This window comes from Phocoena sinus, chromosome 10 (assembly GCF_008692025.1).
Source record: "Phocoena sinus isolate mPhoSin1 chromosome 10, mPhoSin1.pri, whole genome shotgun sequence".
NCBI lineage: Eukaryota > Metazoa > Chordata > Mammalia > Artiodactyla > Phocoenidae > Phocoena > Phocoena sinus.
Window position 1 is genome coordinate 37,998,665 of NC_045772.1, and position 25,901 is coordinate 38,024,565.

Genomic DNA, 25,901 nt, shown 5'->3' on the forward strand with positions numbered 1-25,901 from the left:
ATATAAGGTTTATCCATCATATGTACGTATACACATTTGTGTATTGTATATTTGTATGTATATAATCAGAAATTTTTGTCATAACTTACTACATTTGTAAAATCCCACACTTTTAAGAATTAAAAAAGGTTTGGAATGACCAGATCAAATGTATCATGAAAATTCCATATGTTGTATGTGCGTGCATTTAATTAGAATAAATTAGAAACTGTGTAGGTGCCTTTGTAGTTGCCCTTGAACTGCTCTATTGATTACTGTGGATCTGAATAAGGATCTGTGTACTTATTTGTCTGTGTCTTAATTAACATTTTTAATAACAAAGCAATTTTTCTTCTACTAGAAAAAATTTACTGTATTAATTTGAGATTAATTTATCTTTATCTGCTTTATTAATCATTTCCTGCTGCTAACACAGAAAGAATCTGAGGAAGGAAGCTGGGCCCAGGTAGGAAATTCATGTGCTTTAAAACAATATCATTTAGTAGGCTATAAGGATATAAAGTAAGAAAATTGTATGTCATAATATTATAAGTCTTCACTTAGCTTAAGATTAGGCTAATCATGTATTTGACTTTATTATGTTGAATACTATAAGGTCTTTTAAAATCACCATATTTTGCAAAGAAGATGATCATCATTTTATACCTGGCCTCTTTTGAAAGGAAAATTTCATTTCTCCTTTAAAAGAATGAACTATAACTTAAATTTCTTGGAAATCACCCCGAATATATTTAATCAGGAATCATTTATGTTGGTTGTAAGCGGGGAGGGGAGATTTCAAAAAACTTATTTGGAATCACCAATTCTTTAAAGTATAATGGAAAGTGTGTGAGAAATGGAGTTGGAGGGACACGTGTTAGCCTTGCGACTACACGTCAGAAGTCACTCCCATTTATTGAGATGACATATGAGCTAAGCATCTGTACTTTGAACAAACATATATGCTTGCAACGAAGCTGTTCCTTTTTCAACATTTCTGCATGTTTATTACTAAAAGAATTAATATGTGTTATAGGTAATGTGATTCAAACTTTGACTGTAAGAAAAATTTTTGTAGTTATTACTAGGACCTACTTTTAAACATTGAGTAACTTAGGGTTACATTAGGTTTTTATTTTAGTGAGAATTTCATTTTTTAAGAACACACAAAATAAAGGGAACACCTAGATTTTCATTAGAAATACATGTTATAATTGTGAGTTTGTTGTTTGATAAGGAACTAAATAGAAGACATTGTCAAATTAATAGAGATTAATAGTTTTTTTTAAAATTGCTTTAGAGATGATGGTTGATTTTGGTTTTCATTTTGGCTTTTAAGAACAGTCGTAAGATCAGTTCATACTGTTATATTAAAGAATTAGATTGTCTTAGAGTTTGATCATGCTCTGCTTCTTTAAGTACAGAGTCTGTATTGATTGATATCTACGAAAGACTGATTGCATCAATTTTTATAGAATACTGGCTGCATGCCTCACTAGGTAACAATGGCCACATAAAGCTTCAGCATTCTATCTCTCTAGCCTTGTGGCTCCTTTCTCTATTCATTTACTGAGGTTTCTATTTTGACATCAAGATTTGCCATTACACACCATGGCAATGGTAATAGTAGCATTGAAGAGAAGGAAATGGTGGCGTATTGGCTAACAGATAAAAATAAAATAAGTTGAATTAAATAAATCTATCAATACAAAGAAAGGATCTTTAAGCTCAGCATTTGTATTATATCATTCATTTTAGCTTTTGAATTAAAATGCATATTTGTATAAAATGTAATTCCTTTTGAGCAAACAAAGTGAACCTTATCATTCTCTTTAGGCAAGGACCTTGATACATGTACCCAGAGTTCCACTTTGTACCAAAATAAATCAAATATTTAGGGGCTAAATATTATTTCTGCTTTGTTTCAATATATCATAGGAATTAAATATCAATTATAATGATAGCCCATACCCTCCAATTACCGTCTCATTTTATTGGCTAAGAAACTTGACTGCTATAAAACAATTCTAGTGTCCGGTTTTTCTACAGACCCTGGCATATGGAGATATGAACCACGAGTGGATTGGAAACGAATGGCTTCCCAGCCTGGGGTTACCTCAATACAGAAGTTATTTTATGGAATGCTTGGTAGATGCAAGAATGTTAGATCACCTAACAAAAAAAGATCTCCGTGTCCATTTAAAAATGGTGGATAGTTTCCATCGGTACGTTTTTTCCAAAAAGTAATTAAAGTGAAAAATAAATAACTGTGTATATTACTAGAACATAAAGATATTTAAGAAATATAGAATATGTGCTCTTTGAAACATCTGTGTACATCTACTTGGCAAAGTATCTTTATGCAACAAATTGCGGGGACTATCTAATGTAGACCTGGGTGCATATTACATGCCCAAAGTTTATGGAACTGAAGAGTACAAAATTCTCATACAGCATAGATCTTTTTTTCCCCGTATCTGTAGGAAATTTCATGTTTGTGATTTGTACCTATATATGTTTTAATATTAGAAAATTATTTATTAAGAATAAAATCATCAGTCTCAACTATATATGGAGTTATAAATTATATAACTTAGGGATATACTAGAAAAAAATTTGAGAAGGAATTCTCTTCTGAAGAAAATTTTTGTTTATGTGTAAACCTTTTAGTGCTTTTGCTTATTTGTACATTAATTTTCAGGAAAAAAAATACTGAATGGGTTATGAGACATTGGTAAGAGCACAGATAAATGAAAGGCAAATGAAAATTAGTTTTTCAAGTTGCTTATCATCTAGGGAGTAAAAAAATGGTTGTTATAATACCATGTCATAAATGTTATGTTGTGCCTGATCTCTTTGTAGGTTATCTGCAGAATTGTCAGTTGTATTATGATTATTTTATATACAGTTTATTATAATAAATTAATAAATATAAATCTAGACAATTTGGGAAACTGTGTTCACATCCTGTCCAACATTTAATTAGTGACGGAAATTAAAATGGTATAAAAATCATATATGTTAATGACTAAAGTTAGGATAAAGAGATAATAATTGAGATTCTTCAGTCAAATTTATCAAAATGTTTTGAATCTTAACACAGTTGTTTACACTGTTGGATTAAATTTAGTAGAGATAAATATAGCATCGTTTTTAAAAACCATTAAAATGCTGGATGGGGAATTCATGATTTAAAAGCAGTTCAAGTGAAAAAGATATGTGATTTATAGTTGACACAAAAATCTCAGTTCTGGTTAATGGCTTGACAGGGCATATTTAGACTGTGTTTATTGGCAGGCACAATAAAAGTCCTATCATGTGGTGAGATAACAATAAGAAGCTGTATTAATTTATGGACATTAAATTGTTTTTGATAAAGTGGTAAAAATCTGGGGGAAAGGAAGGAATTAAAGAAATTTAGCTTGGATAAGGGAAGACTTCAGATAAGTTTTCTTATGTTTTAATACTATGTGATAGAGTAATATTTGCTGTCTTGAACATGTGCTTTTCTAGTACAAATAGGTATAGATAATAGGGTGAGTGATTTATGTTCAACAGAAAATACAACTTTGTATCACTCTCAATTGCTCTATAGTACACACATTGTGAGGTAGTGAGTTCCCTGTCACTGAACATTTAGGGCCTCAAATTTTGTGTGGTTGCAATAGACTTTTAAATATTAGAATTTTTGATGACACACTTGTGCCTGTTTTCTCTTCTTCACTGGATCAACTTTTAATTGCTTTATTATTATAGTAGAAATGATTCATCCAGAGATCAAGTTTTCTTTTTTAAAAAATAAAAATTACTCAAATGACAGGGTTCTTGTTTGTTCTGGGAAATACACAAGCTTCATCTTTATGCTATGCTTAGCTCTGACTTAAAGCAAGTAATACTTTACTGCATATGGCATCCCATTGTCTTTACAGCCCAGTTTTCCATCTGACAAGACATTGTTGTAACAACATATATCCTTTTTATAGAACAATTTTACGTTACATACAAAAACTGGGCAGACGTTAGGCAAGCCCCAGTGGTTTAACCTCAAGCTGGCTAATGTCTATGATGGTTTTTACATCAGTATTATCTGGTATTCCACTGAATTAGTTTGCTTGGGCTAGCATGACAAAATAACATAGATAGGTGGCTTAAACAACAGAAATTTTTTTTCTCAAAGTTCTGGAATCTAGAAAACAAAGATCAAGGTGTCAGCATTATTGGTTTCTTCTCCTTGGCTTGCAGATAGCTGCCTTCTCACTGTGTCCTCACATCATCTTTCCTGTGTGTGTGTACTTCCCGGGTTTCTCTGTGTGTCCAAATTTCCTCTTATAAGGACACCAGTCATACTGGATTAAGGCATACCCTGATGCTGATTTTAACTTAATTACCTCTTTTAAGACCCAGTCTCCCATCACAGTCACATTCTGAAGTATTGGGCGTTAGGGCTTCGTTGTAAGAATTTGGGGAGACACAGTTTATCCCATAACAGCAATTAATGCAGATTTCTTTCCATTTTCCTCTGATTCTTAAATATTTGAACTCAGCTTTGTTCTTATTAAAATGCAGGGCTTAGAAATGAATCCAGCACTTAAGAGTAGCCTGGCCAATGTGTATGTCTAAATTTGTCTATAATTCTAAACATTTAAGAAATCATTAATATTCAGTGCTCTTTGTTCTTGAGGCCTAGAGATTCTTTTTACCTATTATACTCTTCCACATCCTTTATATATAATATCAGTAAGTCTTCTTTCTTCTCTCTGAACATCTCTGGTTTCTAGATTTTCTTTTCATGCTTTTCTTTGTCCTTAGTGGGACCTTTATTTTGATAGCATTTCTTCTTCAACTAATTTCCCTGTCCCCTAGAATTATCTATCTTCCCCAACTCTTGTGTTACTTCCAGATTATTCTCTCTTAAACCAAAACCTTTTATTGTCATTTTTATCCTCCTGTGAAAATTGTCCAATAATTTTTATCACCTTGATGTGTTCTACACTTACTCTGAACGCAAACTTTCCTTAATGTAACCCCATTCTCCATATAAAATCTTATTCCTCCTAACTTCCTGGCATAGATCTTCACTGTGGACACAGGATCTATCACCACACATTTAACATTTCATCAGCCATCCTATGTTCATGGTGTTCCATATCCTTTACTAACCCTCCCTTTGCCTGATCCTTTAAGGATCAGTCAGTTTTCTGCTCTTCCACAATATCCTTTCCACATAGAGTTTCAATATCTGCTGACTTGTTCCTTTCACATATTTCTGTATCACTTAGAGTTGGTGGCTATTCATTTTGGTATTTGGTTCTGTATGTTATCACTTAACTCATTCATCTTTTTATTATTTATTTATAAATTTACTTATTATTTTTGGCTGCGTCGTGTCTTCGTTGCTGTGCTCAGGCTTTCTCTAGTTGTGACGAGCGGGGGCTACTCTTTGTTGTGGTGTGCGGGCTTCTTATTGTGGTGGCTTCTCTCATTGCAGAGCATGGGCTGTAGGTGTGCGGGCTTCAGTAGTTGTGGCACGTGGGCTCAGTAGTTGTGGCTCATAGGCTCTAGAGCACAGGCTCAGTAGTTGTGGCGCATGGGCTTAGTTGTTCCGTGGCATGTGCGATCTTCCCGGACCAGGACTCAAACCTGTGTCATTCTTAACCACTGTGCCACCAGGGAAGCCCTCATTCATGTTTTTATATTATTTTTCTCATCAGCTAAAAAGAAGAGTATCATCCCTTTCTTATAATTTCCTTCTTGTCTCCATAATATTGACTCTTTTCAAAGGAGTAAAACGTTCATTTGTCTTCAAACAATGTTGAAATAGCCTAATGGAAAACAAAGACATGTGGATAAACAACATAATCCAAGATTATTTTTAAGACTATGGTTATTTTATTTCGAAAATACTTTTGTTTTTACTCTTTAGAAACACTGTGTGCTTAGAATAACTATAATTTTAATTCCCTCCAATTCTAGAGGATTTAATTACAAATGGAATTTATTAACCTGTTGCCTGAAGAAGTAGTGCATAGTGTTGACTATGCTTAATCATCTACTGAGTAAACTAAATGTGTTTTCTCCTTTAAAAAAAAAAATAACAGAACAAGTTTACAATATGGAATTATGTGCTTAAAAAGGTTGAATTATGACCGAAAAGAACTAGAAAGAAGACGAGAAGCAAGCCAACATGAAATAAAAGGTAATATGTCTTTCTTTCATATCAAATGCCTTTTTTTTTCTGGGATTTTTAGCTTTCACTTTTATGAACCTAAAATGCTGTATGCATTACAATTGTCATTAAGTAACGTAAGTATTCAGCTAGAAGAGTGTCATCATTATTTCTTTTTCATTACTTTTCTGATTAAAACTCAGAAAAGGATATCATCACTTTATAAGATAGATATCCCATTTGGGGAATATTCTTGATTTTCTGAATTGAGATTTATTCCTCTGAACCTATTACTTATATATTCTGTTTATCGTAAACATGCCTCCACATAGTTTTGTCAGACTTTCAATAGAACATTCTTACGATTCAGAGAAACATGGTATATAATTTATTTATAGCAGTTTATCCCTGGTTTGCATCATTTGAATTCTATTTCAGTGACCAGATATTTTATTTTTGTAATATAGTTGTTGAAATAATACAGGGATTTTTATATAGAAGTTACAGTGGGAATTTTCCCCTATAAATGAGACTAGTCCATTAATAATTTTAGCTAGGAATGATTTTAGAAACATTACTAACTGCTGCAACTATTGTTTGTACAAACCAATAAGACACTTCCTATAACAGACTTTAGAAAAGTACTGTATTTAGTAATTAACTTTTTAAATGTTGAGCAGTACCTTAATATACAGGGGAAATAATTGTTTAAAAAGAGCAACATGTTAGACTTTATACTTGTTAGAGACCACTTTATTTTTATTGTTGTTGAAGGAAAATTTAATGATTAGGTATAAGATATAAATATCTACGGGACTTTTATGGGCAAAAATCATAAGCCCTTTTGTGTCTATTTATACTTCTTAATGGGAAAAAGGCTCAGATTTTTTGAAGAAAATTTTGAGTAGAAGCAAAATAAACTCCTTATATTTCTGTTTACCATTACCCAGGAGTTGATACATGGAAGCATTTCATCAAATTCAATAAGTGTTTGTACATTAATTGTTCAAAGTTAGGCACGAGTCGGTTTATTGTCATCTTCACTGCCTTTAGGGCTTACCTTAGACAAGAAAATAGTATATATTACATGTTACCCTTCCTTCCCATATTAAAGTTTAGCACTGTTTTATTCTTTCAGATCACCTATCTTAGACTTCTGTAATTTTCATTTGTGATAAATATTGTCAGAAATCACTTTTATCTTTGGCAGTTCTTGGACAGTACATTAGTTAGCGTGGAATGGGTTTGAATGCCTGTGAAGGTGATTGATTAAAAGTATTTTTCTATATATGGTTCATTGGAGAGTAGACAGACACACAATGGATTTCTTGTAACACTTCATTTGACTCATTACCTAGGAGCAAGAAAGTGTTCTTCCATTATCAAAATTGGGTTATTTGATTTCACTTTATTTGGGGGACCCAGGAAATTGCAAGTTGTTTTTAGAGCACTGTTGTTCAGTTGAATTGAAATTTGGGAACTAATTGGCCAAATAAAGACACCAAAAGGAAGTCTGTGCTTGATCTAACAGAGATGTTTTAGCACACAAATAGATTTTACCCTTGGGATACCTGTTTCTGGTTTTCTTTTTTGAAGTATTTTTTCCAATTAAATTTTATCATGCTTGGTCTCATCACATGAAATGCTTCTTACATAGACAGATGATCTGGCACTACATCAAATATTATATTAGTATTTGGCAATTGCTAGTTAGAGTGTAGCTCTGAGAAAAACTGCCAGGATTCACTATGATTATACATAGGCAACTCCATGTGTGATGTAGCTGTGAGTGAGATCATAAATAGCCCATTTCCAGTAACTGATCTGATGACATTTACAGGAATAACTCTTGACTGTGACTAGGGGTCTCTGTTATTATCTGAAGTGTTAATTAACCTTGACCTTAATGAACAGCTTTCTGAAGTGAAGAGACCATGTGAATATCAAAATCTATAAGCATTTAATTTGTTGCTAGGAAACAGTCAACACGGATCTCTGGACATTTATTGTTTAGGTCAAGAGGATCCTTACAAAGCTTTAAAGTCAGAGCATAAAATTTGCTTGGAAACAGATTTATAGAAAGGGATCTGATTTACAAAATGAAAAGAAAAACAAAACTATGTTGTTCTGAAGAAGAGAATTTGGTATTAGTGTCTTATTTACCTTTACCCTGTAAATAAATGGATTATTTTATACTTATTATTTCATGAATAACTACAGATATGGCAATGGAATTTTTGGTAGACGTATATTTACAGAAATATGGTAACTACAAAATATGTCATAGGCTATCAAAATACAAATCCAGCTCCAGAAAAGAACAAATACTTCCTATTTACAAATCCATTTAGTGTAAAGAAAACTCTACATTTTTGTTGAACTATTGTCCCATTTTTTTTTTATTTTTTTTTTTTTAAGGGCTTCAGATGCTTGGCTTTTTTATTTATTTATTTATTTTTGGCTGTGTTGGGTCTTCGTTTCTGTGCGAGGGCTTTCTCTAGTTGTGGCAAGCGGGGGCCACTCTTCATCGCAGTGCGCGGGCCTCTCACTATTGCGGCCTCTTGTTGCGGAGCACAGGCTCCAGACGCGCAGGCTCAGTAGTTGTGGCTCACGGGGCTAGTTGCTCCGCGGCATGTGGGATCTTCCCAGACCAGGGCTCGAACCCGTGTCCCCTGCATTAGCAGGCAGATTCTCAACCACTGCGCCACCAGGGGAGCCCCCATTTTTTTAAATGTTGCATTTAGTAAAAATAATTGGAGAACTGTTACTGCCAACCATACATACTATACATACCTACCCAAGTGCAAGTGTGGTATAACCAGTAGTTAGAACTAATCAGTTGCTATCAACAGCAGCTGACTAATGTAACCAAAATATAATGCCAACCAACTTACATCCTGTTTTCTGAGGTCTAATGCCTCAGTGGAAGAACTAATGAATGCTCAGAGGAAAACATATACTTTAGGACTAACCAGGGAGACCCAGTGAATATATATATAATATAAAATTTCCATAGATAGTAAGGATTATTACCAAAGTACTTTGCTTTGCTGAAGACATGGGGAAAGAAAGAGCTGAAACTCTGAGGGAGACAATAAACATCCTACTTCCTGAAGAAATTCATTCTTTGGCTGGAGCAGGATATAGTAATGCGATTGTGGAAAGTGGGCATTTTGATTCTTTCCTCACATGTTTCTCATTAAACCAAATCCAAAGAGAGACTTAGGGCCTTTCTTTTGAAATAAAATTGTTCAAACCACAATAGGAGTTAAGTAGAGGTATGTGAGTTATATATACCTTCCAGATTCATATGCAAATGCTTTACCACCACCATGGATTGGTAGAGACAAAAAGAGTACAAATTAATCTCAGGAATCTGCACTTCTGACTATAATGGAATACATTAAATCAACCAAGAACAAGTAGAAAAACTAGATCAATCAATAAACAGCTGTTTGAAGGCAGCAGAAAGCAACTAAGACACCCGAGCCTTGAGAGGCCATGATCTTGAGAAAAAGAGAAATGTGTTGAGAGGTAAGCCTGGTCATTCTCTGCTGCTTTTCCCTGTCTTACAGAACAGGGGAGGGAACATTGTAATTTAGAGGTGCCAAAGCTGCCAGGTCTTGAGGAACCAAGAACCTGGAGAAACAGGAAATAAGTAAGCCTGACACTTTATGCAAAGTTATATATATATACACACACACATATACACATATATATGTATATATATATATAAAACATGTCAAATAATGGGGCAAAATGAGGAAAACCAAAAGGAATAAAACAGAAAATATAAATATATCCATAAGTGACCCTGGATGATTTTTTTTCAGACATGGACTTTAAAACAATTGTGATTAATGTGTTAAGAAAATAGGTGACAAAATGGAAAAATTTTAATAAAGAGCTAGAATCAGTATGTTAAGAAATGATTAAATGGAAATTTTAAGAAGCAGAAAGTTTAAACTGGAACTAATAATGAAATAAAAGATATATCAGTTGAAAATATCTGGCCTGAAATGTGAAAAGAAACAAAAGGATGAGTGATACAAAACAGATCATTAGAGACACTGGACACAGGGAGGATTCTAGTATAGGTGTAATTGGAATCCCAGAAAGAGAGGTAAGAGAGAATGAGGAAGAAGCAATAGTTGAAACGATACTGGTGGATATATATATATATATATATATATATATATATATATATATACATTTTTTTTTTTTTTTTTTTTTTTTTTTTTTTTTTTAGCGGTACGTGGGCCTCTCACTGTTGTGGCCTCTCCTGTTGCGGAGCACAGGCTCCGGATGCGCAGGCTCAGCGGCCATGGCTCACGGGCCCAGCTGCTTCGCGGCATGTGGGATCCTCCCAGACCGGGGCACGAACCCGCATCCCCTGCATTAGCAGGCGGACCCCCCAACCACTGTGCCACCAGGGAAGCCCCAAAGCAGCACTATTCTTAATAACCACAGTAGAATCCACCCAAATTTCCATCAACAGTAGAAGGGATAAATTGTGACATAATCATACAATGGAATACTAAATAAACAAGCTACTGCTATTTGCCATAGCATGGGTGAACCCTATATTGAGTGAAGATACATATTGTACGACAGCATTTATAAAAAACTAAAAAATCAGGCAAAATTAATCTGGCGTGAGCATAGTCAGAATATTGGTTATTGTTGAGGTGAGGATAATAACTGAGAAAGGGCGTGAGGGGACCTCTGTGGTGCTGAAGTATCACTTTATTGCTTTGATGTTATACACAAGAAAATCTGAATTGGTTATAAATTAATGCATTAGGACAAATTAGTAATGCTTTTGAAAAACTTAATATATAAATACTCTCCCCCCACACACACACACAAAGAAGAAAATACTAATAAGATTTTTGCAGATAAGTTAAATTGGGGAAATGAACAGTCGAAGTTGAAGAATAGTTCCCAAAGTATTCTTTATACTTTTTCTGGATAAGGTATAAATTTCATTCTGAAAGAAAAAAAAAATTAATAGGAAAACTTACTTTTACTGTACTAGTAAATTATGGGTTTCATTTACCTTTCTAGAAATGAAAAAAAGTTTTGATTCTTTTTTTAGAAAAAAAGTTTTAATTATTTTCTCATTTCCCCTTAAGGATTAGAAAAAAAGGTTTAATTCTTTTCTTATTTCCCCTTAAGTTCCTCAAAATTCTTTCTTTTCAATGGAACATTCTGGCCCTTCTGACTGTTTTGCTGGCTATTATGTAGTATTATGTCAACTCATAATGCGAAGGAATGGAAAAAGGATAAAATATACTTTGATATGTTTTGGTCTAAAAAGGTATATATGACATTTTTCTCTAAAGGTTTTAGTTTTAGAAAATAAAATTCAAAGTGTTTTGTACCTTAGTAAAATATTGCATTTCAACCTAAAAGGAAAAACAACTTATGACTTGAGAGTGGTTGATTTTTGGATTAGTATGTGACTGAGAAATAATGGATTGACAAAATAGTAGGGTAAGTATCAAACTGTTGAGTGCCTGTTCTCTTACTGTTCTGTTCTCTGACTTATTGCTTCAGATGGAAAAAAAAAAAAGTTTCTTCTAGCCTATACACAATAGTTAGGTAGTAGTTTAAAAATACTCTGATGAAGAACCATTTTAGATTGTCATCTTGCTCTCTTGACTGAAGAGCTGTATATGGACACAAATAAGAAACGTCCCCATCTGGTGGTAAAAGCATTGAACTTCAGACAGACCCCTAGAGCTCCAGAATGAAAACAAGAAACACTTTGAGACATTATGTTCCATGTGATGGAAATGCTCTCATTTCAGTGATAACAAACACTCTTAAAATCACAATTTTTTTTCTGGGCTAAAAGTAGAAAGGGTTAGTTATTAGAAAGGTAAATACATTTTAACACAAGGAGCCAGCTGCACTAGGGAGTGAATAAAGAAGCTAGCATAAATGCTAACTTGGCCAGACGCCTGTGGCTCATTTCAGCCAGCAGTTTTTATTTACTATGCAAAATACTGCAGCCTAAAATGATGCACCTCTTTTTCTAGATGTGTTGGTGTGGAGCAATGATCGAGTTATTCGCTGGATACAAGCAATTGGACTTCGAGAATATGCAAATAATATTCTTGAAAGTGGTGTGCATGGCTCACTTATAGCCCTGGATGAGAACTTTGACTACAGCAGCTTAGCTTTATTACTACAGATTCCAACACAGAACACCCAGGCAAGCCCCTTTGTGCTGTAGTTGCACTGTGTCCTGGTTTATGTAAGGACAAAGTAAAGTTTTAGGGAAAAAAAGTCGGCTGTGTATTCATGATTCCTAATGGGAGTTAGTTCAACGTTTGATATATGTCACTGGGACTTTAATTTCAAGCTACTGGATTTCTAGCCAAAACAAAATCATAAAATTAAGTTGAAAGGGATTTAGAAGTTATGTGGTCCAACCTCCCACCTGAATGCCAGATTCCCCCAATCAATATCCCTGACAGATGGCCTTTAGTCTCTGCCTCTCTGAGGGGCAGTCATTTCTATTTACATGTCTGAATTATACAGACACTCAGCTCTGGGTGTGCCATTGTTTCCCAAATCTGGATAATTATTTGAATTGCTGGAGTTCCTTAAAAACTTAAAATAAAACGTGCAATCTACATCACAAGCCTAAGAAATCAGATATCAAGAGATAGGGCACAGGAACCCTCATCATTTAAAGTTTCCCCAAATGATGATTGGCCAGGTTTCAGAACTACCTGCATAGACTTGACAAAAATGTGGCAGTCTAACTTTACTTTTTATTTCATTTTTGTATATTTCAAAGTTTACATAAAATATTCAATTGGAATAAAGTAACAAAGTGAGGTCAAACCCTTTGACCTCAGACGTTTATGTGAGGCTGTCTCTACTGTCCACAGACTAAAGAAAATTGCCCTTCCTTGTGTTTATAGTGTAAATTTACAATGGCTTATAGATATACAGGATGAAAAAAATGAGACCCCTGTAAATAAAACAGGGTATTGGAATGTTTTCTCAGGTAAATATAATCGCTATGATTTTTCAAATAAAAGGTGACTTCAATGATGTTAACTCTAATCTGATCTCGACAGGCAAGGCAGATTCTCGAAAGGGAATACAATAACCTCCTGGCTCTGGGAACTGAACGGCGACTGGATGAAGTAAGTCTTTGTCTGTCATTGTCATTCAAAAGGGACCTGGGACAGTACAAGTAAAATGGCTTTCAAGGACTAGTGCTCAAAATTCATCAGATGCTTGTTCTATGGATAGAATCTAGAATTTCCCCTACTATTATTCTTAAATATTTAATTTTACTAATTTGATTTGGAAAGAACTTTATAAATTCATATATATTATCATATCGGCAGTTAGAAACACTAAGAAGTATTTCAGACATTTTTCATGAGCTATGACAGCAAAATAATGTTGAGCAAAAATTTTTTTAAATTGTAAGTAATGACAACACTAGCCCTAATAAATTCAGCTCTTTAATAAGGGATGTGCTTATTTCTTAAATATCAGTGTATCTTCACAGGAAATTTTAGGATATTAAAAGGAAGAAAAAACTTGCTTTCAATAAATGGGAAGCTTTTGATTATTTTAGATATCAATATTGTGTTTTCCTTAAAAATATATGAGTAACATTTTAACAGTCATAGGAATTGAAGGTTATATTGAGTGTAAGAATCTCTACACATAGTAAATGCATGTTTAAATGATTTGGAAAATAGTAAACATGTAAGTAGTCTCCCAAGATGAAGCAATACAAGGGACGTTAGCACACTCTGTGCATTGATAAACTGTGGATTTTAATATTCCTTCTGAGGTTTTCAAGGATCTTTCTGGAAGAAATGGGGAGGAAACCTGAGTATGAAGTGGAAAATACAGTGATGCATAATTCTGTGTTGCAAAATGCAGGTGTTTCTTGGCTGTAAAGAAAAGCTGATTAAAATAGTTCTGTGAATGAACACAGCAATTCCTAAAATGAGACAATAATTCCACACTCAAATGGGCAGGGCAGGTGATCTTGGTTTTATAAAACCCAAGCTGTCCTTTTCAGAGGAAGTTAGACAGATAAGCTCTACAGTCTTGACCTCAGCTAACTTCCTGTAAATTCATACTCCTCTCCAATCAGGATAATGATTAATATTTTTTAAAAACAGTTAATATTTAACTGATTTTAATTTTATAACTTTGATAATCTTTTCAATCCTTATTCTTTTTTCAAAATTTTTTATTGAAGTATAGTTAATTTACAATGTTGTGGTAGTTTCTTGCGTACAGCAAAGTGATTCAGTTCTCTCTCTCTCTCTCTATATATATATATGTATATATAATATGTATATATATGTGTGTATATATACATATATATTCTTTTTCACATTCTTTTCCATTATGGTTTGTATTTTTTAAAAAATGTTTCTTTTGGTTTTTATTTAGCCACTTAATTTTTTATTAATTTTAAAATTTTGTTATTGAAGTATAGTTGATGTACAATATTATATGTTATGGTGTACAACATAGTGATTCTCAATTTTAAGGGTTATACTCCATTTATAATTATTATAAAATATTGGCTATATTCCCTGTGTTGTACAACATATCCTTGTAGCTTATTTTATACATTATAGTTTGTACCTCTTAAGCCCCAACCCTATTTTACCCCTCCGCCCTTCTTTCTCCCCACTGGTAACCACTAGTTTGTTTGCTATATCTGTGAATCTGTTTCTTTTTTTGTTATATTCACTAGTTTGCTTTATTTTTTAGATTTCACATATAAGTGATATCATGTAGTATTTGTCTTTCTCTGTCTGACTTATTTCACTTAGCATAATACCCTCCGAGTCCATCCATGTTGCTGCAAATGGCAAAATTTCATTCTTTTTTATGGCTGAGTAGTATTCCATAGTATATATACATGCAACATCTTTTTTATCCATTCATCTACACTTAGGTTGCTTCCATATCTTGGCAATTGTAAATAATGCTGCTATGAACATTGGGGTGCATGTATCTTTTCGAATTAGTGTTTTCATTTTTTTCAGATATATACCCAGGAGTGGAATTGCTGGGTCACGTGGTAGTTCTACTTTTAGTTTTTTGAGAAACCTCCATACTGATTTCCACAATGGCTGCAGCAATTTACGTTCCCACCAACAGTGGACAAGGGTTCCCTTTTTGCCACATCCCCTCCAGCATTTCTTATTTGTGTTCTTTTTGATGACAGCCATTCTGACAGGTGTGAAGTGGTATCACATTATGGTATTAATTTCCATTTCTCTGATGATTAATGATGTTGAGCATCTTTTCATGTGTCTGCTGGCCATCTGAATGTCCTCTTTGGAAAAATGTCTATTCACATCTTCTGCCCATTTTTTAATTGGGTTGTTTCTTTTTGTTGTCGAGTTATATGAGCTATTTATATATTTTGGATATTAACCCCTTATCAGTCATATCATTTGCAAATGTTTTCTCCTGTTCAGTAGGTTGTCTTTCTAGCTACTATTGTGGAATGCTCTATTTCTCCCTTCAGTTCTGTCAGGTGTTGTTTCATGTATTTTGGGACTCTGTTGTTAGGTGCACTTAATTATATCATTTTGATGAATTGACCCTTTTATCATTATAAAGTATCTCTGTCTTTAGTATATTTCTTGGTCTTAAAGTCTATTTTATCTAAAATTGGTATTGACGTTTTATCTCACTTGTGGTTACTGTTTGCATGGTGTATATTTTTTCATTCTTTTGCTTTCAACCTATTTGTGTCTATGCATCTAAAATGTCTCTTGTAGGGAGTGTATAATTGAATCTTGTTTTTTTAATCTGGTTTGATAATGTTTAAGTCATTCACATTTAGTCTGAATGTTTAAGCTATTTATATTTAGAGTAATTATTGATATGGTTGGATTTCTCTCTGCAATTTTATTTTTTTCTATATGCTTCATGTCTTCTTTTGTTCTTGTGCTTCTGTTCTTCCTTTACTGTCTTCTTTTGTGTTAAATAAATACTTTTCTAATGTACATTTTAATTCCTTTGTGGTTTCTTTATTACATTTTTGAGTTACTAGTCTCAGTTTGTTCTAGAGATTATAATATGTAATTTATCACAATATACTTCAGATTACTACTAACTCAATTCTAATAAATTATCAAAACTTTGCTCCAATATAGCTCAATTCCCTCCTTACCCTTTGTGCTATTATTGTCATATATATTACATCCATATGTGTTATAAATCCAATAATAGTGTTATAATTATTGCTTTATATGTCATTTTAAAAATTTAAGAGAAGAAAGGAGAAAAAATGTATTTATAGAATTTTTTATATTAAACCACATATTTATCATTTCTGGTTCTTTTCATTTTCTTCTGTGGATTCAAGCTACTGTCTGGTGTCCTTTCCTTTCTCCAATATAACTCTATTCCCTCTTTATGTTATAAACCCAACAATTGTTTTTTAACTCAGTTAAGAGAATAAAAGAGAAAAATATGTTTGTAGTGTCTTTGTATTTACTATATAATTGCCTTTTGCTCTTTATTTATTCATGTGGATTCAGTTTACTGTCAGGTGTCATTTCCTTTTACCCTGAAGGACTTCCTTTAGTATTTTTTATAAGGCAGGCCTGCTAGCAACAAATTCTCATTCTTTGTCTGGGAGTGTCTTTAGTTCACCTTCATTGCTGAAGGATACTTTTATTGGACAAAGACTTCTTAATTGACAGGATTTTTTTCTTTCAGCACTTTGAATATGCCATCTCATTCCTTCTGGCCTCCATTGTTTCTGATAAAAAATTAGCTGTTAATTTTATTGTGGTTCCCTTGTATGATACATCATTTCTCTCTTGTGTTCAAGATTTTCGCTGCCTTTTAACAGTTTTACTATGATGTCTACTTGGACTTTGGATGTGTAATGTTTTTCATCAAAATTTTGAATTTTTGGAGTATTATTTCTTCAAATATGTTTTTCTGCCTAATTCGCTCCTCTTCTGGAATTCCCATTAAGTGCATATTGTGTGTTCAAAGATGTTCCATGGGTATCTGAGGCTCTGTTCATTTTTCTTCATTCTTTTTTCCTTTCTGTTCTTTAGACTGAATAATCTCAATTGCTGTATCTTCAAGTTTGCTGATTCTTTATTCTTCCAGTTCAAAGATGCTACTGAACCTCTCTAGTGAATTTTTTTTTAGAAATGGCTTTTATTTATTTTTGGCTATGTTGAGTCTTCGTTTCTGTGCGAGGGCTTTCTCTAGTTGCGGCGAGTGGGGGCCACTCTTCATCCGGTGCGCGGGCTTCTCACTATCGCGGCCTCTCTTGGTGTGGAGCACGGGCTCCAGACGTACAGGCTCAGTAGTTGTGGCTCACGGGCCTAGTTGCTTTGCAGCATGTGGGATCTTCCCAGACCAGGGCTCAAACCCGTGTCCCCTGCATTGGCAGGCAGATTCTCAACCACTGCGCCACCAGGGAAGCCCCCTCTAGTGACTTTTTAATTTCACTTGTTTCACTTTTCAATTCCAGAATTTCCATTAGATTCTTTCTCTCTCTGTATATATATATAATATATATATCATATATATAATACATATCATATACATGTATAATTTCTGTCTCTCTATTGATATTCTCTATTTGATGAGTCATTTGATGAGTCTTTTTTTTTTTTTGCGGTACGTGGGCCTCTCACGTTGCGGAGCACAGGCTCCAGACGCACAGGCTCAGCAGCCATGGCTCATGGGCCTAGCCGCTCCATGGCATGTGGGATCCGCCCGGACCGGGGCACGAACCCGTGTTCCCTGCATCGGCAGGCGGACTCTCAACCACTGCGCCACCAGGGAAGCCCATTTCCTTTTTTTTTTTTTTAACATCGTTATTGGAGTATAATTGCTTTACAATGGTGTGTTAGTTTCTGCTTTATAACAAAGTGAATCAGTTATACATATACACATATCCCCATACCTCTTCTCTCTTTCATCTCCCTCCCTCGCACCCTCCCTATCCCACCCCTCTAAGTGGTCACAAAGCACCGAGCTGATCTCCCTGTGCTGTGTGGCTGCTTCATACTATCTATCTGTTTTACATTTGGTAGTATATATATGTCCATGCCACTCTCTCTTTGTCCAGGCTTACCCTTCCCCCTTCCCGTATCCTCAAGTCCATTGTCTAGTAGGTCTGTGTCTTTATTCCCTCCTTGCTCCTAGGTTCTTCATGACCATTTTTTTTCTTTAGGTTCCATATATATTTTAGCATACAGTATTTGTTTTTCTCTTTCTGACTTACTTCACTCTGTATGACAGACTCTAGGTCCATCCACTGCACTACAAATAACTCAACTTCGTTTCTTTTTATGTTCGTTATGGTTTATTACAGGATATTGAATATAGGTTCCTGTGTTGTACAGTAGGGCCTTGTTGTTTATGTATTTTATATATAGTAGTTTGTATCTGCTTTTAATCTGTATTCTTAATTGTTGAATCAAAAAGATAGTCTGCATAAACACATACACACTTTTTTTTTTTTTTTTTTTGCGGTACGCGGGCCTCTCACCGCTGCGGCCTCTCCCGTCGCGGAGCACAGGCTCCGGACACGCAGGCTCAGCAGCCATGGCTCACGGGCCCAGCCGCTCCGCGGCATGTGGGATCTTCCCGGACCGGGTCACAAACCCGTGTCCCCTGCATCGGCAGGTGGACTCTCAATCACTGCGCCACCAGGGAAGCCCCATACACACTTTTAAGTACAATTATTATCCTTACTTAAAAGTTGGAAAAATAATTTTAATAAAAATGATTAAAGATCTGTCATAACGATTCTAAAATGCAGACTGACCTGAAGTAGAGGTCCAGTCAGAGACACAAGTCTATGTGGGTTCTAGTGTTGCTTCTTAAAAGTAATGAACAAGTTGAAAGTCCTAAATGGAACATTATTATCTGCCTTTAAAATATGCTACCTCTTTTTATTACTAAAAAAGCACATGATTTTATCATTCAAACCCTCTAGTCGCTTTTGTCTCAGTTTTTCGTTTCTTTGTTTGATTTTGGTTTTGTTTTTTGAATGTGAACAAAAATATCTAAACAACTTAGCTGGAGCCAGAATAGACTTGTTTCTGGGGCTGCTCGCATTCAGATTCCACTGAAATGATTTGAGAAGTGTTCATGTGCTGCTACAGACAGAGGATATCCTCAGCTGAGAGCGTACCTTTCAATCTCCTCTCATGGAAACCTTTTCCTGTGATGTTGTTGCTTATAGTTCCCATTAACTTTCTGCAGTAACACTATGTTGAAAGAACAGAAGTTAAGGAATCATGATTTAAATTCTCAACTTACTGGCATATTTTTGAGCCCTTATCTCACACATTATAGGAGCTGTACATTCCTACAGTGTAATGTAATGTTTTATAGAACTGAAGGAAATTTATGTTCATGCAATAACTTCTCCAAGATTCAAGAAGTCAGAGAGGCCACAACTGTGAAATTCTGCTTCTTTTTTCCATTTATAAACATTTGGAGGTCTAAGGCAGTCAAATGCTGCAGTTGAGAAGAGTAGCAGAAATCTCTTAAAATGTAAAATGGCTATCATACCTAAACAATATTTATATATTAATAATAAGGATTCTAAAAGAAAAATGGATAAATGTAATTACATAAATGATTTTATCTTTCCCAGATTAACCTTGTATGCTACTTAAATTAGTAGTCTATGATGAAGAATACTTTATAGTGTTTCTTATTTATAAAAATAATTTAGGCTGAATATCTATCTATATTCTCTATGCCCAAATGAAGTCACCTGAGCTAGCAGAGTCAACCACACATATTTAACTATAATTTTAGGGAGTAGACAGTCCTTCCTTAGATGAAAAACTTAGTGATATAAGAAGATAAGATCTATGTAGAATGATTAATATTTTCTTTAGATTAGAAACAAAGAAGATAATCAGTCAAATGGTAAATTACATATTGTTGCTTACCAATTCAGAGAAAATAACTGTTTGTCTGCAGGTACAATGTGTATGCACAGAGAGGGAAGATTTTATGCAATTAAGATATAATAGAATCAGCAACAAGAATTACATTGTAAAACAGCAGCCAGAGTTATATTATGCTTTTGGTGGCATCTAATGAGCACATGTATTTATTAAAAGGAAGGTGACCATTTGCATAGGTTTTTCAACAAACTACAAGTTAATTCTGTATCAGCTGAAATCTAGCAAATGACAAATTTAGTTTCTTACACAGAGTATAAATTATCGTATCCCATATGAGCCAGGTTGTATCAAATATAGATTTCCCATAACATATACCTTGTATACATAAAAGCAAAATTCATGAAATAATCAACTGTGTGAATCAAATAGTGTTTACCCAATACTTATTCAACTAAGTATATCATCTCATAACATAAAAACAGTTGGCATGAAGTGCAACAAAGTATACCCAAAATTCTTTTTGGAAAAACTTTGGGGTTTTATTTTAAATTTTCAAAGATTTTACTTTCATATGTTTTAGATTCGAAATCATATGAACTTTTTAATAAAAACATTTCTATTTCACATATCCTGCATTCTCATTTTGGAATCAATATAACCCTTGAACTATAGTATTCCATATGTACACTTTACAGACTGAATGTAAATAATCAGAGTTACATGTTTTAAGCACCTGGACTAGTTTACTTGTTTTCATTACATCAAATTGTATCTCTGTACTGGCAGAGTGATGACAAGAATTTCAGGCGTGGGTCGACCTGGAGAAGGCAGTTTCCTCCCCGTGAAGTACACGGAATCAGCATGATGCCTGGGTCCTCAGAAACATTACCGGCTGGATTTAGGTTAACCACAACATCGGGGCAGTCAAGGAAAATGACAACGGATGGTACAGTAGTTTTGCATTTCTGCTTATAAAGTAAAAAGCTTGTTTAGCAAATGCTGTCGTTCTCTGATCTTGCACAGCTTTCTGGAATTGATTCTTTTCTTAAGTTGGTTTGCTCTGCTTGAAGTTTACTTTGCTTTCATCAGACCATACTCTTTTGTAAGCTGCTAATGCATGAACTCATGGCACTTTATTCATATTTTAAAAATAATTTAAAATATCCTAAAAAGGACTATTTTGGCTAATGTCCACATCTAGGAAGAAAAACATCTGCATGATTTGTGTTTCTTTACTCTTCTATTCACCAAGTAAATAATTTGTTTAGAGGATGGATTTGGACTAAAGGTCCTTAATAAATGGAAATTAACTCCACTGTCACCCTACATGCTTGAATATTGCAAGTTTTCTATTTCATCTTAAAAACTCAGACTCATCAGATATTCTCACCTATGACCAAGGCAGAAGGCCTTAAATAAACAAGCACAACCATGAGAAGAGAATTAAACAAACACAAAACCGACAGTAATTTCCCAATTAGTATTTCCTTCTGTGGACATTAGACTTGTGTTATATACTTCACAAAGGAAAACAGCCATTCTGGAGGAGAGACAAATTTGAGTTGTAGTCACAAAGTTATGTCTGTCTGGTAAGCATTAAACAAAAAAGTCCCACTCTCTTTATTGACACAATCACCTAGAATTATTATTTCTTGTCAAGGTGATAGTAGTTGTCATGGCCCTTAAAATAAGTTCCAGTATAAACCATGATCTTTGATCTATATTCCATGATCTTTGATCTATATTTCTTCTAAGTTGTTACTATTATGGAACACATTAGCAAAATTCATGAGCAATTTAACATGATTAAAATGAGTATAGCAGCTTTTCAGTATTGGAGGGGAAGATAATCTATCATACTGAATTCTCCAAGAGCAATCTTTGCTTCAAAAACAGGAGCACCCAGGGGAACTGTTCTTGTTAACAGATTTCACCTAAGGAGGAATACACAACTTGAAAGCTCAGGTGAATCACACTGGAATAAATTTTCTTTAGTAGCTTGTCTTGAGAAAAGGAATATGAGTGGCTTCTATCTGAGAGAAAGAAGGTCTATTAATATGTTCAGATCCCTTTATGCAGGGAAAATGAATCTTTCTCATCTGAAATTTTGTACTCAATCATCCAAGTCCCTCTAAAGCCCTTTTCTCCATTTGCAGTTCCTTCATCAAGACTGCAGAGGTTAGACAACTCCACTGTTCGCACATACTCATGTTGACAAGCCACTCAAAGGAGGCAGCACTGACTTGCTGTGAGTAGTTTTCCTTGGCTGACAAAAAACCACCAAAAAAAGTGGAACCTACATAGACTAGTAAATATACACAATACTCTTCGTTGTGCCGAAGAGTGAGAGAAGTGAGAGAACCCCTTTGAATTGCTAGAGAGTGGAAAGTTCTTTACATTGTAACTCTTAATCTAGGATTTCCTATCACCATCTGTCTGCTATGGTTTAAGGCCCATCTGTTGGAGGCCTGTCACTATCTTATTACACATCAGTGGGTTGCTACTACACTGGTTTCTACTTTTTCATAGCACATTGATGCATATAGCATTTTACTGATGAGAGTTTCGCACTTACAGAATAACACACTTTTAAGTGAGTATTTTATATAGGGGAAGTTGAAATAAGCAAATAGTATTTTAGTAGGTACCCAGAGTCAAATAGTGGCAGAATCAGGAAAATGATTTGGAGGTTATTTCACATTAAAAACAAAAGTATAACTGAAAAATCTGAACTTCTGGTATGTTGTTTTTCATCAATGTGATTAATACTTGTTGAAAACGTATAGGAATTTTAAGTATCTGGGGTTTACAGCAGATAGAAACCAAGTGAAATAACATTATAACAATGGCGGACAGGACAGAAACCCATCCTATAAAATCATAAGCTATAAGGCATTTGTACTTCGAGAAATACTAGTTGATGGAATCAAATTCCAAATCCATATGAAAATGGAATTTTATTGGAAACCGGTCTTAGTAAAACTGTGTCTTCATAGAAAATAAATGTCAAGAACTCATAAACATTTTTTAATCTACAACTGTGCTTTACCAAAATATTCTACCATTTACGATGAATTAAAATTTTGGAGAAACACTTTTTAGAGCAATATTTAGAACCAAGTATGTGCACAGGGATGGGGAGGGGAACAGCTCATCTTGTGCTGTTTATTCATTGCCTTGAACTAAAAGCTCCACACAACTTACTGTTGGTCTTTGGGGCCTAATATAGGAGCTGATATGCTGCCTTATTTGGGTCACTATTTGAAGCTGCCGATGATAAAACAAAAAGCTTTCAGATAAGAGATTTAATTTCAGAATGTAAAACCCTAACATTAAAAATTTAATTATGGTATACAATTTGGCACCTTATTAGGCATGATCTAAAATTTGTAATAATTTGGCTAAATAAGAGGCTTTCCAAAATACTGTTTGTAATAGTTTCTACACATAACATGATAATTTACCAGGAACTAGAATTAGAATACTTCACTAATTTACAAATGACTACTTAATATGTTGAGTAGTGCTTGCTTCTTAGCTCTTGACTGATGGGTAGAATTACTCTTTAACTATTTATAATCTGTATTTTGTGCTTGGCATTCTAGTTCATATTTCCTAGTTTTTACCATTAAATGGAATAAAGGTATTTATTTCCAATAAGTTAATCTGGGACAACCAATTTCTATTGTGAGGAAACATTAGCATTTTTGTTATTAACACAATTCAGAACATATCATTTATCTCTTGTGTCGGGATAGTAATTGTGATCTTTTCCTAAGTATATTATGACTGGAAAGAATCAGTGATGCCACATCACTAACCCAGATTCTTTATATGTTACTGATTATCATTATGTTTTTGTCACAATTAAACAAAGATCTCTTTTGAAGAGCTCTAAAATATATGAGTTAGAATACAGATCTATTCCATGGAATAGGTCAACTCAACTCAATTTATTAATGAGCAAGCTGTACGCTTTTCAAAAGGACTGCTGAGGTTTTCTGTGACTACCTTTGTTTATATTACTGCCATACTTTCTACAAAGTTGAGCAAATCTTATTTATGAACCTCGCCTGCAGAAAATTAGAGAGGAGCAAATATCAATTACATACAGCCATTGGTTAGACCTGAGATGATATCCTACCCTTAGGACAAAAGTGGGCAGGATGCATGGAGGTGCACCAAGAGTCGCAGAGGGAGATTTTTCCAATCTGGGATCTTTCAGTAAACTAATGCTGTCCATTACATATTTTAGATGTCGTCTTTTCAGTCTACTCTACCTAAAGTGCACTACCATCTAAGAAGATAAGCAGTGAAAACCTTTGTGAAGACTGAATTCTAAGGAAATAATCACAACTAATGGTTTATTAAGCTGAAAATGTGATTTTGGGGGGAGTCAGATATTAAGTTTGATTAGTTTACTACAATTGTAAGAAAATGCTTAAGTCATTTGAATAATAAGCATCATCCACGTCATAAATTCTGTACAACAGATGCTTTTATGAAATGGAGCCACTTGGTTTTTCATGTTTTATTGTAATATACTTGGCATTTATGTATTACTGTGTATGCATTTCTTTTTAAATGTGTAAGTCTTATGTAAATGGATATAAATATGATTTTTTTTTAAATAAAATATATGGTTCATGGAGTCTTGAGTGCAAACATTTGACAATTCCAAGTACTGTTTGTATTTTACCATTCCACCATTTTTACAGTTTTTGAATTGTAACAAATTGATATGTTTCCTGGAAGCATGTTTCATGCTTCCAACATGTTTCTCCTTTAAGTCTGTCAATCCTTAAAGCTGAAAACCTGCCTCTGATCATGTAAAAAAGAATGATTTAACCTGGAACTGGAGCCAAAAATAGACCTTTAAAGGAAATCAGGGATGTCCTATATCTTTAGAAATAGCACTGTGATGGCTCGATCTCCTTTTCAATACGAAACAAAGCCAAACTGTTTACAAGAGTCAAAAGCAATTATTTAAAAAAATTTATAAAAAAAAAAAAATCTCTTCTTATTACCTATGGACCAAGGAAAAAAAAAAAAAAAAAAACTTCTTTACTAAGAACCACATGTTCATCCAAATACCTTGAACCTCCAGCCAGCCCTGTTCAGTGAATGTCAACCACTGCAGAGTCTGAGGTCATTTCCACTGGAAAAAGCAAAACCCCAGAAACCTTTCCCTTTTGTCAATGTAATAGGGCATTAGCCAGACTCATGTCTAACTAACGTTATATGCTCTTAGCCGAGAAGGCCTTGTTGCGACTTCCCTGAAGTCAGTCTTATCAGAGGAAATAAGACAGAATGATTAACATATATAGTGTATAAAAGTATAGAAGAATAATCTCTTCCCTGTGGCTTTATTTGGTGGTGTTACTGTTGTTTATTCTTTGTTTATATGGGAGATTTCAAAGTAAAATCTATTTAAGAATACCATTTATCTAACTGCTGATTTTCTGCTGCTTGATCTTATTAACAGCAAGACCTGTCATTAGTAATTCCTTTTTTGTATTTAATTTGCTATGTTTGCACGTACATTACATTTGTTTTGATGTCAATTTTTGTTTAACAGATTCACTCAAAAGGTAATGGTAACAGAAACCCTCTCCATTGTCAATAAACAAAAATACTTCCAGTTCTCTGTTTAAGCTTTGTTTTCTAGTCACATAAAGTTTAAAATTTTACTTAAACTATAATGAAAATCATTCTTCTTAGTGATCAATCTTTTAGCTTCAAAAGTGAGTCTGCCACAAGAGGGAGCACTAAACTTGCCTATGAAAGTGATTTTAAATTTTCTAAAAATGTTGCCTGATTAGAAACAATGGGAAAGA

At 34.1% G+C, this 25,901-nt stretch overlaps 2 protein-coding genes across 13 annotated transcripts in view; one reads left to right on the top strand and one right to left on the bottom strand.

The window, feature by feature from the left end:
• PPFIA2 (PTPRF interacting protein alpha 2) overlaps positions 1-24,690 on the top strand; it is a 473,113-nt gene extending 448,423 nt beyond the window's left edge. For 3 of the 12 annotated variants that reach the window (XM_032644986.1, XM_032644992.1, XM_032644995.1), the window contains 8 exons: positions 416-445; positions 2,029-2,204; positions 6,078-6,175; positions 12,190-12,365; positions 13,243-13,311; positions 20,851-21,010; positions 22,221-22,312; positions 24,320-24,690. In XM_032644986.1, coding sequence (XP_032500877.1) covers positions 416-445; positions 2,029-2,204; positions 6,078-6,175; positions 12,190-12,365; positions 13,243-13,311; positions 20,851-21,010; positions 22,221-22,279 — 768 coding nt within the window. In that variant the 3' untranslated portion in view covers positions 22,280-22,312; positions 24,320-24,690. Of the gene's footprint in view, positions 1-415; positions 446-2,010; positions 2,205-6,077; positions 6,176-12,189; positions 12,366-13,242; positions 13,312-20,850; positions 21,011-22,220 lie in introns of all 12 variants that reach the window. The other 9 variants (XM_032644985.1, XM_032644988.1, XM_032644987.1 and 6 more) reach the window with 6 other exon arrangements.
• The window catches only part of ACSS3 (acyl-CoA synthetase short chain family member 3), a 154,411-nt gene continuing 148,280 nt past the window's right edge, over positions 19,771-25,901 (bottom strand). The window contains exon 17 of the transcript XR_004351694.1: positions 19,771-21,029. The gene's annotated coding sequence lies outside the window, so the exon portion shown is untranslated. The remainder of the gene's footprint in view (positions 21,030-25,901) is intronic.